Source organism: Sebastes umbrosus, chromosome 20 (genome assembly GCF_015220745.1).
Source record: "Sebastes umbrosus isolate fSebUmb1 chromosome 20, fSebUmb1.pri, whole genome shotgun sequence".
NCBI lineage: Eukaryota > Metazoa > Chordata > Actinopteri > Perciformes > Sebastidae > Sebastes > Sebastes umbrosus.
In genome coordinates, this window is record NC_051288.1 from 14310520 (window position 1) to 14328563 (window position 18044).

At 41.4% G+C, this 18044-nt stretch overlaps 1 protein-coding gene across 1 annotated transcript in view; it reads right to left on the reverse strand.

Moving 5' to 3' along the window:
* The window catches only part of svild (supervillin d), a 51182-nt gene that overhangs the window by 8237 nt on the left and 24901 nt on the right, over positions 1-18044 (reverse strand). The window contains exons 5-16 of the mRNA XM_037754971.1: positions 15143-15240; positions 13165-13267; positions 11278-11885; positions 10243-10375; positions 4012-4159; positions 3189-3263; positions 2785-2871; positions 2297-2480; positions 1998-2170; positions 791-952; positions 349-485; positions 111-258 (exon numbers count right to left, since the gene is read on the reverse strand). Coding sequence (XP_037610899.1) covers positions 111-258; positions 349-485; positions 791-952; positions 1998-2170; positions 2297-2480; positions 2785-2871; positions 3189-3263; positions 4012-4159; positions 10243-10375; positions 11278-11885; positions 13165-13267; positions 15143-15240 — 2056 coding nt within the window. The remainder of the gene's footprint in view (positions 1-110; positions 259-348; positions 486-790; positions 953-1997; positions 2171-2296; positions 2481-2784; positions 2872-3188; positions 3264-4011; positions 4160-10242; positions 10376-11277; positions 11886-13164; positions 13268-15142; positions 15241-18044) is intronic.

Sequence of the window (18044 nt, forward strand, 5' to 3'; positions counted from 1 at the left end):
CTCATTTTGTATGTACTGTATTAACCTCTGTTTGTGCTTGAGCTAAAAAAAAACCTGCTTGTGATGATGAGGACTGAAGAGAGACAGAGATGATGTGTGTATATATGAACCTCTGTATTGGGTATGTCCTCCCAGCAGGCTCCAGAAGTCTTTGGCCCATCTGTTGTCAGTGTTGATTCCCTCCTCCAGCAGCGTCACCTGGGAGGCCTTACACCCGAGGTCCCTCTTGGCCTGAACAAACGCTGCCATCTCCGACGCCTGGTCACACAAAGCATATTGTCACATCTGTATTCAGGTGTTAAACACCTTTCTAAACTAGTTCTTCATTCTGTGTGTGAGGTTCTCTACCTTGGCTTTCTCAATGACGTTGGCAAACTCTCCGCTCCACATATAGCAGTGCTTTGGCGTTATGAGAAGGAAGCAGTCGCCACTGTTTAGAGAGTGGGCTGTGGGCTCCACCAGGCGCACCTGGACGTGCCTCCGACCTACAGACGATGACAAAGCAGCTTATACTTCCACAATTCAGTAGCCTTAATCTGAAACATAAATCACTGATATAGATCTGTAAATGAATATTATTTTTTGTGGTTTATTAACTTAACATGCTTAAGAAATAACACAAGAAACACACTTGAGATTGAGAGTTTCCCATTAACAGCACTTTTAAGTGTTATATCATTAGCTTTTCATTATAAATGGTCATTATGAGTGATAGATCTCCATACATCACCTCCATTCAACACATATCAATAGAAAACAAACACACAGTTCCTTCTCTTGTATTTCTGACCTTTGATGCGAATGAGCATGAGCTTGTTGAAAGGCAGCGTGCTGTTGTTGGTCACAACATCGGTGGATTTCACGCTGCGCAGGTTGACCTTGCGGAAGTTCTCCTTGCTGGCGAGACCCGCCAAGGCCACGTCGGCCAGGTTTGATTTGGAGTGTTTTGCCACTTTTTGAGGGAGAGAAAAGAAGAGGAGCAGTGACAATTAGAAATAAAAAACAGTTGAATTGACACAACTGATTATTACTATTCCCTGATGTAATCTGCCATCTTGCTAATTATAACATATACAGACCAGATCTTTATAATAACATTAACATAGATCATAAGAGATATGAGATGATTTTTAATTTCTTCTCTCACGTGGGTTATACTAGAGAGCCTACACATGCGGCTGCGGTTCACACTTCCTCTTCTTTATCGTGTAACCTGTGTAAAGGTCACTGAGGTCAGACTAGTCTGTGCATCTATAAAGAGGAACTGAATATAGGAAATATGCAAGCAGCAGACTGAAAAATTAAAACATATGACTATCAGGTAACTGCTTGCACCTTCAGAACAGCTTCCGTCCTCAAGTACAGCTAATTGGTGTCCGGCTTCAACTTCTGCTTTCATGCAATATGTTTACTGATAATAAACGACTTGAGCTGTGTTTTAGGAAGGGAACCTGTTATGTGGTAGATTTTGTTTGTATAGTGTGGGACAGGAGACAAAGTTCTTTGTTTGCAATGAACTGTAAAAATGTAAGAAGCTGTCTGACAAATGTTTAACCACTGTAACAGTTGCTTTGGTGTCTTACGACACCATGTGTATGTGCATGATGCAATAAATAAATAACACACACAACCGACTACGTATCTACAGTAGGTTACTAAAGTGCATGTAAACGATTTCCTGAGTAACCTGATGGGAAATTTAAGTTGTTTTAGATTTTGTAGTATTTTGGCCATTATGAGATTTCATTCAAGTATCAAATGGTAATCTCATTATTGTGCTTATTGTTTTTGCCTTTATGTTATTGTTAAAGTTTCAGACATCAGGAGAGCTCACTGCAAACTTCAGAAACCACTAAAGGGTCACTGGAATGTTGTACGTTCATCAGGAACAACACAACAAAATATCGCATATCTAAAGCTGTTGAGCCATATAAGAGTCTTAAGCCCAGCGGGGGTGAGAACGTTAATAGCTCCAGAGTAGGTTTGAGCAGTCTTACTTCGCTCCACTTGGATCCTCTTTGTCTCCAATGAGGCGACGTTAAGCCTCTGCTCGGTGTAGACCTGGCGGATGTCGTTGCGGGCAGCCAGAGCCCGCAGAGGGTTCCTGGAGCCCTGGTTCCTTCTGGGTGGTCGCACTGCTCGCTTGTGTTCTGCTACGGCTGAGGTGAGCCTGAAGACATACGTACACAAAGCAGTGGATCATTTTTAATTCAAGTAACCTGAGAATGACATTTCATGAAAAATAGGGTCAAAAATAATGTCATTCATTATTGTTATGATTATTATATGAACTAACTTTGGTGTATCGGGCTGGATCTGACTGAGGTCCTCCATTGTCAGAACCATACTGGAGTCGTGGAGCGTCGACGGCGAGACAGATTTGTAGAAGTTACCGAACGTCTCGTCATCATCCAGGGTCATCACTTCTTTCTCCGTCTCTGCCGTCACCTCGACGGTGGATATCTTGCTTTTGCTCACGCCTAACCCATCAACCATGGCAGGAAACAGGAAGGATGAAAGGCGATAAAGAGATTCAGATGTAAAAAAGGTGTTGTATATCGTGTCCTGTGAGCTTGCAGAATCATGTGTAGGTTGATCTATAAAATGCTGTAATGTGCAATATATAATATCGCTATGTGGCAGTAACAGAGGATTAAGATTGAAATTAAAAATGTGGAATGACAAATTTGTAAACATACATGTTCAATAAATCCTCTATAATAACACAATATGTATTTAAATATCATCTTATGTGGAAAACAGCAATAAACACGGGGATTGTACCTTTATTGTGGAGCTTGTCGAGGAAAGACTCGAGCTTGTCGAGCCTTTTATCTCCTTCCACCTTGACATCAGTTCTACTGGAGATTTCTGTTCAGCAAAAACAAACACAGGCCTGATTAATCTTGGCTTAGTACACTCAGTGTTACAATACAATATACATTTTTTACATTAATATGGTTTTAAAAAGGCATCAAGTGCTATTAACATCACTACAAAGATTAAAATCAAACGTGTGTCATCTGGATTTAGTAGCACCTTGTGACACACATGGCCAAAAGTTCAAGTATCACTATACTTTCAATATCAACAACATCTGCTGTATTAACAGGCATATCAGGTCAATCACTTTATTGATTGACTGAATGACTCACACACATTGTAAGTAGAAGGGGAATGTCTCCTACCTTCAAGCGGCTTCACAGGCGTGGCATTACACTTCTTGAGAGGCGACTCTTCCTTTCCTGTTTCTGTCACAAGACCTGGAGGAAGACAAGGAGACAACAACAATCATTTTAATTATCGATCAATCTGTTGATTATTTTCTCGATTCATTGTTTTGTCTAAAAATGTCAGAAAAATTGTGGAAAAAGTCCATGATAGCATATTTAAATGTCTTGTTATGCAAAGTCTTAAGATATTCGGTTTACTTTCAAGTTTATGAGAAAGACAAGCATCAAATTCTAATATTAGACAAACTAAAAATCTATTTTAAAAAAGGGCATTTTTCTAGAAAAATTACTAATTAATTTTCTGTGGATTGATTAATCGACTAATTAACTTATTGCAGCTCTAAAGGGAATCATTTTAAGGTCCCACATAGAGTATCCAACAACCCTGATGATATCCTGTCTAATGTTCTTTGTGTAAACCAGTGTAGGTTGAGTGCCTGTGTATGGAGGATCAAATGTGACGCAGCAAAATTGCTATAAATACTGTTATATGGGCTGCAATTATTGTTTGTCCATTTTCATAAAATCATTGGTTAGTTAGTTGTTGAGTTACTTTATGTGAATTTTGTATTTGCATTTTTCTTAAAATGAAAAAAGACTAATGTAAGAGTAAGTAAGTAAGTAAGTAAGAGTAACTGTAAGTCTAAGACCTGAAAGATGTATTCGTCACGTAGCAGCACGGAGAGTTTTCCAGATTGACTTGGCCTCTCACAGCAGAACAATACACATGCTCAACCCGTGTCAAGCCACGGTGAGTAAACACACAGTGCAGTTTCACCTTTCTTGGCCATGCGTCCAGCCACAGTGAACTGGACCGAGTCGTTGGCTGCTCCTTTGCCTTTGTTCTTCCACTGCTCCTCCTTGTCTTTAAGGACCTTCATCCTGTCTGCCAGCGACGTCTTGGTCCCCAAATCTACACCGGATTTCTGTTGGAACATTTGTTCAATTACAACTTTAGATTTAGCTTTAGGACCTTTTTTAAAAAGAACCAGAAATTAATGGGAATTATGAAAAATCCCATTACTTTCTAATTATTTCTGGCTGAGCATGGCTTCTCCCAAAAACAACTACCTGCCAAAGTTCAAACTTTATTTTTACAACGAAAAACATGAAGAATGTGGAGTCCTGACAATAAAACACCAACACTGTGCTGAGGCCATCCATCACCCACTATTCATTAGAGCTTTCCTTACGTGATTTACTCCTGCTGCCATTTTTGCACCTGAACTCCACCATTAAAAATGAATTAGCAGAGCTTTACTGGCCCCCCTGGTGCCACTGGACCCCGGGAGCTGTTTTAAAGTAATTAATGATATTCCCCTCTTAAATATTGGAAGCGTTTTACGGCCCTGCTTGGATTTTTACTGCCTGACACCCCTAATTCCTTCGCTAATAATGAGCAAGTCAGTGCGTGTAATGTACCATGAGTTGACTTCCTTTCTACAGTGAGAAACACACACAGGAAATAAAGTCCAAGCAGATAAACAGCGTGACGAAATGTTATTTTCCTAACCTCCAGGCCTGGTGTGTAAGTTTGTACCAATCATAATCAAATGTGTTTCTGCATGGAAAAAAAGAGAGGAAACCATATTTGACTTAAAATTGTGCTTTCGCATCACAATTTAAAGATGAATTGTTTAGCCTTACAATAGCAGAACAACACAAATATTTGCGTAATTCAATGTTTGACTCAACAGCAGACTTCAGTATCTTTTAGCTCATCACTGTTCCAAACCTGCTGAAATTTGAATCTTAAATTAGCATCATTATGAATAGAGCCCTGTGACATATACTGGCAATCTGCCCAAGATGTACTCCAGCGTGTACTCTGCCTCTCGCCCAAAGAGTGCTCAGATAGTGAGACAATAACTCGTACTGATTATTGATTAAATAAACTCTGAACTAACGACAGTACTACTATTATTTTGAAAGGCTTATAGGTTACTTGAGTACCTGATTAAGCTTACAGCTACCATCCAATATATTTGACCAAACTATTAATAAATTAGAAAAATCATGTATTCATTTTGTGAATCAACACAAACAATAGTAGGGCTTCAACTAACTTTTATTTTCTCGATTAATCGATTAGTTGTTTGGACTATAAAATGTCCGAAAATGGTGAAAAATGTCGATCAGTGTCTCCCAAAGCCCAAGATGATGTCCTCAAATGTCTTATTTTATCCACAACTCAAAGATGTAGTAAAGAAACTAGAAAATATTCACATTTAAGAAGCTGGAATCAGAGAATTTAGATTTTTTTTTGAGTAATGACTCAAACAAATTAATCGATTATCAAAATAGTTGCCGATTAAAATGATATTTGACAACTAATCGATTAGTTATTGCAGTAGTCACTACTGCATTACCTAAATCTAAGAGTATTTCCAAACAAAACTGAATTTTGAAAGGGTTCATGCAGATCTGAGTTAAACAGGCCAAAGAGACTCTGTGACTGGAAGGTCAAAAGTTTAATCCTCACAACACAACAGTCCTTATGTCCAACAATATAGGAGCTGGAAATTTAAATAACAAGCCTGAGGAATCCTATGTGCTATTTGTGCTGAATCAATGTGACACATGCTACAACATATAAACAGCCATGTAGTCACAAAAAAAAACCCACCAGTTTCCCCTCCAACAATCTTCCACTCTCAAACCACAACACACAGCACCCTTTCTCTCTCTGTCTCTCACTCACCGCACACACAGTTTGTTTGCACTTTAATGTCAAACCTGTTGCATGGTGCGGTCAAATATTAGCCTGACATGAGACAAAAGCTCAAAGAAGTGCATTTAGTCACACTGGCGTGGACACAGAGACACTGGGGCTGAACATCAAAGTAAACTCTTGCTGATTTCATAACAGGAAAGAATATACAATACGTCATCTGACACACTGAGATGTTGCTTTCCGCACGTTGTTACACGAATAAAACACACTTTTGTACAACGGGACCGAGAAAATCCTGTTTCTTGTACCTTTAAACTACTATTACTCCTAACTGCATCAACAATACATCACATTACAGTCTCTTTGTACATACAAACTACAATACCTGTCATCTCACAAAAGCATTCTTCTCACACACGTACAGGCAGACACAGCCCCTCCAGCTAGCAGCCCATCTCTGGAGTCAATCAGAGAGGGGAAATACCTTGGCCTGACAGGACCCCAGAGAGATGGCGAGGAGAGGAAAGGAAAGGGCCTGCCTGGGCCTCAAACAAACCCCCGACAGGAAACCATTTTTCACAGCCCTGCCTTACTGTACGGGGCATGCACCGCAGCCAAACCGCTGACACAAATATCAACCAACTGAAGGACCAGCAAACCACATTCGTGTACCAACACGAATCAAATGTGTTTCTGCTGAAGAAAGCTCTGATTTCTCCGCTGTAATTCTCAGAGAGTGTGTGAGAAGTTGCCCAGGGCACATGTAGAAAAATAAGGGCCAAAAAATGTTAGTGATTAAGTCCGTATGTATGTACACACACACTCACCTGAAGAGGCTGGGAAAGGTTGACAGGCAGGTGTCAAAGTCAAAGAAAGGGGTAGAGGCCGCAGGTGAGGACAGAGGGAAACTGGAGAGAAGGGTTAAAAGGAGGAGGAATAGTAGGAAGAGGGGAAAGGGAAAGGGAAATTATCAGAGGAGGACGGAGGAGAAAGAGCATAGCAGGGCAACATTAGACTGCAACAGCTGGAGAGAGAGAGAGAGAGAGAGAGCAGGGTTTTAGCATGGAAGACTAAAAGAAGAGACATGGGTCATTTAGAGAGAGAGGAAAAGGGAAGTAGACAGTTTATAACTGCATGCAGAGAGGGCAAACAGCATAAATAAACTGACAGCAATGCAGGGTATGAAAGTAGCCTCACGGTTTAGTTGTAATCAAGTGGAAATGTCTCACCCCACTGTTGGTGGATTTAACGCAAAAACATTGATTCCTTTCAATCAGGGCTGTCAAAGTCAATAATAACTTGTTCATGCAAATTCATTTTAACGGCACTAATTTCTTTAATGTATTAACGCAAACGATCTTCCGGAGGTTGTAACGGGCTCATGAAACTAGAAAAAACATAAGGAATCCATTGGTACCAACCATGTCATTCTAGCTTTTCGTGAAGGAGGTTAAATAACGCTCCAAACTTTGGCAAGGAAAAACTGACACGGCCATTTTCAAAGGGGTCCTTTGACCTCTGACCTCAAGATATGTAAATGAAAATGGGATCTATGGGTACCCACGAGTCTCCCCTTTACAGACATGCCCACTTTATGATAATCAAATGCAGTTTTTGGGCTTGAATTTGCCATGTTATGATTTGAGCATATTGTTTATGCTAAATGCAGAAACTGGGAGGGTTTCTGGACAATATTTGCCATTGTTTTGTGTTTTATTAATTCATTTCCAATAATAAATATATACATACATTTGAATAAAGCAAGCATTTGTCCACTCCCATGTTGATAAGATTATTAAATACTTGACAAATCTCCCTTTAAGGTGCATTTTGAACAGATAAAATAATGTGTGATAAATTTGCGATTAATCACAATTAAATATTTTAATCAGTTGACAGCCCTCCTTTCGATGCATTAAGCTGTGTTCTCAAATTGCCCATTTAAAGAGCCATCTTCAGTGGATTATCTCTAATACATTTTCTGGGAATCAACACACCAGGGACAAGAAATCATCAGTCTTAATGGACTGAATCAGACGGGTTTTGTATTCCAGTGATGACTCATTGGAGACCAGACATTTAGAAAATCCTTAGAGATTTGAAAGCAAACAGTAGATTTGAAAATACTCCTTTAACGTCTGTGTGGACATTGTACTTTATAATCTGTAATTTAATGTGACGTCAAAACTGAATCTTGGTTAACAAAGTAGCGGTTTTCTGTAAATTGATTAATGATTATTAGGATTAAGAATCATTATTCAATACAAGACAGGCCCTCTTTAAATTGAATTTACAACAAAGCCTCCTTTTTTTTTTTTACAACACAGCCGTGTTGTAGAGAACAGCTTAGCGGGCTTAACAGGAAACATCTGGAGCTGGTTTGAGATGACCATTGGTGTGTGTACCATGCATGTTACATTCCCCGGTCTTCCACATTTATCAACCAAAGAGCAACAACATCTGCTCCGGATTGGCAGATAAAATGACATGCCTAAACATGAAAACCTTTCCTCAAGAGAGAAACGGAAATGTAACAAGAATAGCAAGGAAATGCCCCATAGCTAATGCCCACATGGCATCAATACCAATAATTTAGCCAAACCATGTATTATCTACATCACTGATGTGTTTCCCAGAGCTCTACGATAGCAACAGGTTTCAGAACCGTTCACAGGAAATAACCTCAGATAGAATTAAAGGAAGACATCAGCTTGGCCCTCTTTCGTGCGTGAGCGTTGAGGATGCAGCTTGTGTTGTCTTTTACATAATGAAGACAGACCGCACAAACATAAAATGACATCAGCTTTCAGTATTTAATTGAGTGGGGATTTGTTCAAATTACTGTGTGTCTGTACTTAGTTATTAAGTGGCTTTTTCCAGACTACGAGTGGATCTATTCGAAGGTTAGCTCATCCTTGGAGCCCAAAACTAGAAATCCCCCCAAGAGGATCATTGACCTGGACAGACATCAAGCCAGGAGATGCTCCGCTCCATATAAATAAACATGGCATCACTTCAAACTTTGTGTCCGGTTGACTGTTTTGGGGATATCTACGTGGCACTCGTAGGGTTTTTCCACTGATATAAACCCTGTTACCACCGCAAGAACTTTCCCCCGGATCTAGGAACCTTTTGAGGAACTCGCTTCATTTCGACCACAGGGATCAGGGTCTAAATTAAGTTTCTGCGACTTTTTACCCCCAAAAAAGGCCCTGTTTGGGGGATAGTACTACTAGAGTTTGCAGGGATGACGGTCAAACACACACACACAGTGCCGCTGCTTCGATGGCTTCAACTCGTGAACTGCTTCATCCATATACAAGAAAGTACTCTAGTATCGATTTATCGATTTTTCTTTGTTTGATTACATTCAAAGTAAAGTTGGGCTCCGCTGTCTCCCGAAAGACAGAGAGAAAAAGAGAGAGAGATGGCGAGGGCGAGCGGTAACATTACACTGAGCTGTAGGCTGCGGAGTGTGTTGCCCTCGTGCCATGTCATGTTGCTTTTTTATACGTCAGCGGACTAATTTGCCTCATCTTTGCGGTGGAAATGCAGACAACAGTGGGCAAAAGGAACCACTGAGTTCCTAGAAACGTAGTTCCACGGACTAAAAGTCATGGGAACTTTCGGTGGAAACGCGGCTTGTTCAATTCTTTACTTTCCATGGAATCATGTTGTTATTCCACTTGAAATCTCAGCAAGGGTGGTCTTGTTTGTACAGGAGAACAGCATGTAGAAACATGCATGCCCTTCTATCTCCGCTTCAAAATACGTCAGTTATCTAAGCATGTGTTAACCATTAAACCCTCGACGCCGACCTGGATGTTTATATCCATTTGAGAGACCTGAAGTCTATAAAGAGCACAATATGGAGGACTGGAGGAAAGAGGAGAGTACAAAAACCAACAAAAGGAAGCAGGCATTAGCTTTGGAAGGTTTGCAGGTGTTTGGTCATGGTGTAGGATTTTATTTTCACAAGGGGAAGGGGCGTGTCTCTATTTCTCTTTGGGAGTTCAGCTAAGCCCTGGATCTCTGGGCTTTGGCGTCACCACTCCCAAATCTGCTGCCCCCCCCCCCCGAGCCCTCCTAACCTCACACCCTTTTGGCAGCAACTCTGGGAAATGAGCTGATTCAGCAGAGGAAGAAATGTGTCTGCAGCCAAATCTTTCTTTCCCTGCACACAAAGCCGAGGGGGAAGCCTCAACATGTGGCAGTATTTGCTCGTACCACCTCAAAAAACAATGCACTCCAACGCCAGTCTTGTAAGGCTGTTATTCATACTAACCAACTGGAAAGCCCCACCACACAAAGAAAGCTCAATAAGTAAAAACATACCTTTTTCATCCAGTTGTTTTCAGCGTCTTGGAGCTGACCGAAGCGATCGGCCAGTGATGTGTGGATCAGACTGGACTGTTTGGACTTCGTCCGTCGATCTTTCTTCTCACTTTCACTAGTGAACTCTGACAGTCTGAAATCGGCAAAAGACACATTAGTTCTTTCCTGATTAAAATACATTGACTAACCTACCTTTGCTATGCATTTTAGAAAGTCCTAAATTGAGCCTTAAAGGTACAGTGGGTAGGATTTGGCGATCTAGTGGTGTGGTTGCAGATTGCAACCAACTGAGTACTACTCCGCTCACTCCTCCCTTTCCAAGCCACTCTTAGTGAGAACGTGAGCCACCGAGTGCAAAACCGTGGCAATGCAGTTCGCCTCGCTCAGAGGATGCCTTACCATAATAACACTACTTCAGGAGCAACAGAAGTCAGACGGCGGCTGGCAGTACCACAGTTTTGCACTCTGCAGCTCACGTTACTGCAGTTTCACAAGCATGTCGGAGAACTATGGAGGCCTTCAGGTAACGTAAAAACACAAAAGTCTCTCTCTAGAGTCAGTGTTTGGTTTGTCCCTTCTGGGCTACTGTAGAAACATGGCGGAGCAACATGGCGTACTCCGTGAAGAGGACCCGCTCCCTATGTAGATATAAAGCGCTCCTTCTAAGCTAACGAAAACACAATGATTCTTAGTTTCAGGTGATTATACACCAATGAAAACATAGTTATGAATATTATATTCCATTTCTGCTAATAGATCCCCCGAAATGTTACACACTGGTCCTTTAAGTCTGGGTATTAAAGATATTACCCTGGCCTCTCTTTTCGCATATTACTTGGTCACATTTTTATAGTAATAAGAATTTGTGACATTCAAACTTTTTTTGTCTGCTTTATTTATATGCCTCAAATGAAAATAAATTCAAAGTCCATTTAATGTTTTTTAAATTCCCTTTTCTTTGCATAGACACAAATATGCACATTTAAGCCGTATACTTTGTCATAATGCATGCTGTGTTTGTGTATATCCAATAACCTCTGTTTGAGCAAGGAGCCCTGGCTTCCATCCAAACTGCTCTCCAGCTCCTCGACGTCCTCCGACACTGTCGACGCCTTCTCCAGGCTCTCGTCGGGCGAGGGGCTCCGCATCTCCTCAAAGCTCCCTCCACTGCTGCTTCCCTCCCGCTGTTGTCCGTCTGTGCTGAAGCTCCCTCCGTCTGCGATGTCATCAGTCAATGACTCATCTTCTCTGTCATTCTCTCCATTGACCTCTTCCTCTTCCTCTACCTCCTCTTCCTCTACCTCCTCTTCCTCTACCTCCTCCTCCTCTACCTCCTCCTCCTCTACCTCGTCCTCTTCTATCTCCTCCTCCTCCATCTCCTCCATCTCCTCCATCTCCTCCTCGCTCTCATGGTGGCTGAGGGTGACGCTGCTTTGTCGGGCCGGCGCGCAGTCCGGCGTCGAGCCCTCGCTGTGATCCGACTCCACGCTGGTGGAGCGGCATTTCTTTAGGATTCCCTTGATGCCCCGGGCCCCGGAGTCTTGCCGCTGCAGCGATGCAAGCTGGCAGGGAGGAGAGGGAGGGGGAGAGACGTCTCTGTTCTGGCTGAGGGGGAGAGCTCTGTCGGACAGGAGACTGGAAGGCTGATGCAGAGAGGGAGAAAGAGAGAGAATTACTACCAGCCATAATATTTATAAGATCTGGAAATTAACATTGCAAAGACTACTTGAAGTGAATTCTACGGTCCTTGATTATGGCGTTTAACTCTCTCTGACCAGACCAACATTTTCCAATTTCAGCTCCTTTGCAGTTTCCACATTAACAGTGAAAACCCTTTTTTCTTTCTCTCTTTTTTGACATACACAAACACATACTCCTGTTCCATCTACTGCTATTTCTGCTTTCATTGACCTACTGCTGTTATCAAGAAAGTCTGAGTTAATACTAGGTCAGATGAGAAGGATGAGGGGGTCAAAAGGATCTAAGTAAGAAGACATGAAGCAGATTTAGAGCTTGAGAAAACTGAAACAATGGCGATTAAAAAAAAGGGATAAAGGGAAAATCCAAGAGTCGATGTGTGAAACGAGAAAGATTGTGAAGAGAAATCTGCAAGACTTTGTGACGCCACTCATGTTATGTCGTAAAACGTTGCAAAAACACGTGTCGAGTAAAGTTGTTGACACAAGCTTTTTATAGTCTGAGCTACCATAAAATACTACCATTTTTTAGGATGTTTAAAAAGTATTTTAAAGAGTAATACTTCACTTATAGCAAACATGAACATGAGATGACACATCTAAACACTTGTGAACCCTATTGTGTGTGTAATATGCTGTTGCTTAGACTACACATTAGCAGCTGGAGCAACAGCAGACGTCCTGCTGACTGAGGTCAAAGGTTATGAGGGAGTGCTGATTTAGGAGGAGACATAGGACGAAGCAGATCGTGAAGCCAGCTGGGTGTGAAACGCTCACCAGGTGGTCTTCTTAAATGAAAAACACCGGAGGGGCATTTGAGTGTGGTATATACAGTACGTATACATACTTTCATTACCTCGTGAGGATCAGTTTAAGATCTAGGTGACGTAATCACATTTTGAGTTAAAAAAAGTGTGTATGTGTGTGTGTGTGTGTGTGTGTGTGTGTGTGTGCGTGTGTGTGTGTGTGTGTGTGTTGAAACTGTACATCAGCGACATGAATTACAACCTACACGTCAACTTCAAAAACAGAAAACTAAACTAAACCAGACCCAGAGGTAGAGAGAGCCAAATTTAAGGTGAGTAAGACTTTTGGAATTGGCTCGCATGCAGTGCAACGGCAGCGTTCAAAAATATGATCTTTCCAAAACACAATCCAGAGAGATGACTTTTATATTTCAGCCTACTGAGTTATGGAAACCATGTGGCATTTAAAGAATACTGACCTTCTCTTCGACAGTGGGAGCATTTTCCTGCTGCTCCTTCCATGACGGTTCATCTGTGGCCTCCTTCTCATCCATTAACTTGCTTTTATCAGTTTTGGGAAGGCTGAAATATGAGCGGGACAAAAAAAAGATGAAGATGGAGGAAACAGACAGAAAGAGGGAAAAAAAATAGTTTTCATAAATTTGAGGTAAAAACAATTCAGGTATTACATAATGGAATTGCAGGAAAGAGCTGTGAATTCAAACCACAAACTAAGAAACAAGGAAATATACATATCATTAGAATTTACCTTCCCCCACTACAAATTTTTACTGAATAGAGCCTGAACACATCATAATGGTACTTTCCGTTACAGTTAGCCGTTAGCTCTGTGCAGGACTGTGCTGCTTACCGGCTGCTAACAGCTAACGTAAACTAGCTGTCGTCCTGCCGACTTCAACGCTGATTTGTTGTTCACAGTGTAGCATTATCAGGGCAAAAATAGGGTATGTCCCCTGGATGTGTCGATTAGGGCTGCCCCCTCTTAGTCGATTACTGTTTTGGTCTTAGTCGACTAAGATTTCTTTAGTCAATTAGTCGTTTTTTATGCTTTTTCATGCTGAATGACTTATTTCCAAGAATCTTTTGAGCACATCTCTGGTGAACACAAGATTTAAAGTGGTGCTTTTGTGTGATTCTTTGTGGAGAAACTCAGTTTCACAGATCTGTCGATTAAATCAACTTATCGATTAGTCGACAATATCGTATGAGTGTTAGCCAACTTAGAATTTCTTTGGTCGAGGACAGCCCCCAGTGTCGATAGTGAGTTTACTGCAGCCCAAACACATTTTCTATTGTCTTTGGGACGCCTTTACTCTCGAGCCCTGATGGTAAACGACTACCATTTTCAGAATTTTTGCATTAACTTGGTAAGTAGAAGTGGAAGTATCGGTTCTTGTGACATCCCTAATCAGTTACTATTTGCATTTATAAACTTATACTAGATGTACTAAGAATACAGTAGCAGATAACCACACTCAACTGAGTGTTACTAAATCTATCTGAGTAAAGCTTGTGTCAAGGTTGTATTCCACACAACTACAGATTTGTTTTCCTTTACTTAAACAAACACAAAGGGCGATGCCAAAATCAATAAACAGTCACTGATTTGGCACTTTGTAATCAATGCAGGCACTGGGCCAACGTAATGATAAAGACACTGAACTTAGAAATCACTAAGACGCCACTGAGCTCACAATCACAACATCTGATGTGAGTGTTTTGACCTTTGGAATGCAGTGATGCTCGGACACTTTTGCTGTTAGCCCGCTTCTCATCTCCTGAGGAATGTTTTGTTTTTGTCGTAAGCTTAATTTATCGTAAACTTCAAACTGACTGAAGTTTACGGGTCGGTTCAAACTCCATGTGGACAAAAAGGGACAGGACTGAACTTGCGGTACTTATGTCTTTAACCTATCACACACACACACACAGACAAGCATGTGGGACATTTTTCACAGATGGATAACACAGATACACACTCTCCAGCTCCGTCCAGACTCCAGTGGTTACAGTGCTAAGTACAGTTTGGCTCTCACTCGCTGCTGCTCTGGTTTGGTCTGCATCGCCATGGCTACCACACAGCCCTGTTGTGTGTTTACGTGTGCGCGAGAGAGTGTGTGGCATTAGAGGCGAGCTCTGCAGGTTTATCTGGTTTATCTCTGCAGCTGTTCACATCATTACACCGCCTTTTCCAATTGGTCTGTAATTACCTCGGTGCTCCGCTCTGTCTGCTCCGTCTGTGTGTGCGAGTGTGTCAGTTGATTTCAAGGTGAAGCTGTTTGTTCTATGTGCTTGTGTTGTTGTGGCATATGTAATGTACCGCAGACCACAACATCGATTACTGGAATGATGTAAAAAGACTGCAGTCAAAGTTTAAGTGCAGTATGTCTGACACTTAACAAGAAGCAGTACAGTTTTCCAGTTTCTCCTGCCTACCTGGTAGAGGATTCCTCTTCGTCACTGCTCATTAGCTGACACTTCACCCTGTCGTTGGTGCGACGGCTGCCGCTTCCATCCCCCGTCCCCTCCAGGTCCTAAAGGCAGAGAGAAGGGAGGCAGTAGCCTAAAGGTTAGGATTATGTTTGCAAGAAATTCTGCTTACATCCTACGCTGGCTGTAAAAAAACAAACCTTGATAAGAGGAGTGAATGAATGAATGAGGCTCCACCCATTAGCTTGAGCGAAGCAGTTAACCCTTCAAATGCTCCAGTTGTTATGCTCAGGTCAGTGCTGTAGTGTGTGAGTGATTGTGAAGTAAACCTACCCACCCTGAGTACATAGAGTAAAAACTAAAACAGAGAGAGATGAGATGAGATGAGTAGTGCATTTTCCACATTAAAGTAAAGTGCCCTCAAGGGAGCCATTATGGTTTGTTTTTACTTTTCTAACCTTCTGAAACCCGCAGGATAGCCGGCGATCCTGACCGACATCACTGTCTTTCAGAGGCTGTAGCGGACTCAGTTTTAGAGCAAGAGTGAAGGTACTGGTATCATATGAAACTAGAAAAGGAATCCATTGGTACCAATCATGTCATACTAGATTGTCGGGAAGGAGGCAAAAATAATGCTCAAAAGTTGGACTAAATTTTGGCAAGGAAAAACTAGCATGGCCATTTTCAAAAAAGGGTCCCTTGACCTCTGACCTCTAGATATGTGAATGAAAATGGGTTCTACGGGAACCCACAAGTCTCCCCTTTACAGACATGCCCACTTTATGATAATCACATGCAGTTTTGGGGCAAAAACCATGCAGCTGTTTGAATGTAGTATAAATGTGTTATTTTCGCCTATTCTAAAATGATGTACATGAACATTTCTGCATACTGGGGTCCCTAAACAGTTTTGAGTATCACTGGAAAGCTGAGACTCTTGTGGATCCAATGAGCCCAAGTGTATTCATGTGTGATGATGTTAGTCCCCATTGTAGCCATTTCGTTGTAGTGAGACCATTTTTTTAAACTTGAACTCATGACCTGTGTTGACCTCTAGGATAATCACAGCCTCGTGAAACTTTACAACCACAAACTACAGACCTAGAGCATTCAGAGGATAGATGGCTTTCCTAGGTAGATTCACAATAAGGGGGTTTCTGAGCGGTTTCCTCAACAGAAGTGCTTGCCATCCAATTGCTAATATTGCCTTATTCTATGGTGTTCCTCAAGGTCTTGGTGTCTTAATATGGTATTTAGGAGGGGTTTTTTTTATAATTTTTATCAATTTTTGATAGATATAGATATATACTTCTATCATAATGTTCTAATCCCTTGAACACTTTCACAGTTGCTATTCTTGGCCAGGCTTCCTTTATAAAAGAGATCTTTAATCTCAATGTGACAAACCTGGTTAAAGAAAGGCTAAATATAAAACAACAATTTATTTTAATCAATTCATTCATTCATTCATGTTTATTACAGATTTATGTCTAAAACAACTTGACACACAGTGCTGAGCTACATCTCAAATTAATCTTCGGGTTCCCAGCTTTCAGATGATGTACACCACTTCTATGTGACATCTACTGTGGACCGATATGACTGATATTTCTTAAATGTGTCACTCTCCATCTGACTCACTTTCCATTTTCACATGTGAGTGGTAGATACATTCATTGTCCTTTTTTTAAAAATGCGTACAGTGAGAACTATCCAGCTGTTTGAGACGTGTAACGGTAACACTTTGCCGAGGACCTGAGGTGACCTGAAGATAAATGCATCTCCAGCTGTGAGCTAAGCAACGGAAATTAAGTGCTCTTTTCTCACAAAAAAAAAAAATGACAGAGCAAAGCGTACAGAATTAGAGGCCTCTTCCAAACCGCCTGATGCTCGCTGATTATAAAAAAAGAGCTTATTTTCCACCCAGTCTTCTAAAAAACACGTTTTTATATAGCCAGGAAATTCAGTCAGGAAATTTAAAATATAAATGAGCTGCATCTTTCTCCAGAAGTCTCCATGTACACGTTTTATTGCCTCCATCCGTGCTGGAGAGAACAGACACACTGTACTGTAACCTCACTCCTGCTGGAGACACTGACTCACTGGCTCTCAACAGGGATTGTGGAGGAGAAATGAGTGATAAGGGAAAAGTGAAGACAGCGAAGGGCTATCTGTCACTGCTGATGACTTTCAAGCAAGACATCCTTAAAAAAAAACAAAGATCTAGGTCAGAACAAAGGACGGAGAGAGCAGAAAAAAAAAGAGAAAACAAAAAGTAGTGTGATTGTGAGATAGCCTCTTTGTGGGAGCTTGTTTTCCCAGCAGGTTTTGCTGCCATCTGGGTTCACTTGGCCAACCTTGGCACTGCTCCTGGCCTGTGAAGGCCAAGTAACAGCTATTTACATCAAATATCATGAACCCTAACCACTTCTGAAACTTAAGCAGCCTGGGAAAGACAGATACTGTCTTCATTTTTTCAAGCACACATGTGCGTATCTCCCATAGGATTAAGGGCATTGTCAAGCTTTTGTTCCAGATCTTTTAGCTCTCTAGACTTCTTCTTCCCACCGTTGCTTTAAGACATCCACGTACTGTGTGTGTGTGTGAAGTCATGACTTTGGCCAAGCGTGCATCCAGGTGCAGGACAGCTCGGTGCTGTATGGAACAGCTCAATTTGTTATTGATGGAGCAAAGATCCAGGGGGGGATTTGAAGCGTACACCAGCTGCGTTGGAAAGGGCTGGGAGTAAAAGATTTAACCTTAGACTGTATAAAAATATAGATATAGCATCTGTGACACCACTCATAAGTGTATAAATGTGTTTTAAAGCTTGGTTTTGGTACAGTGTGTGCTGTCATTTGGAGCTATAGCCGAGTTTCCACCAAGAAGTTCCTGGTAATTTTAGTCC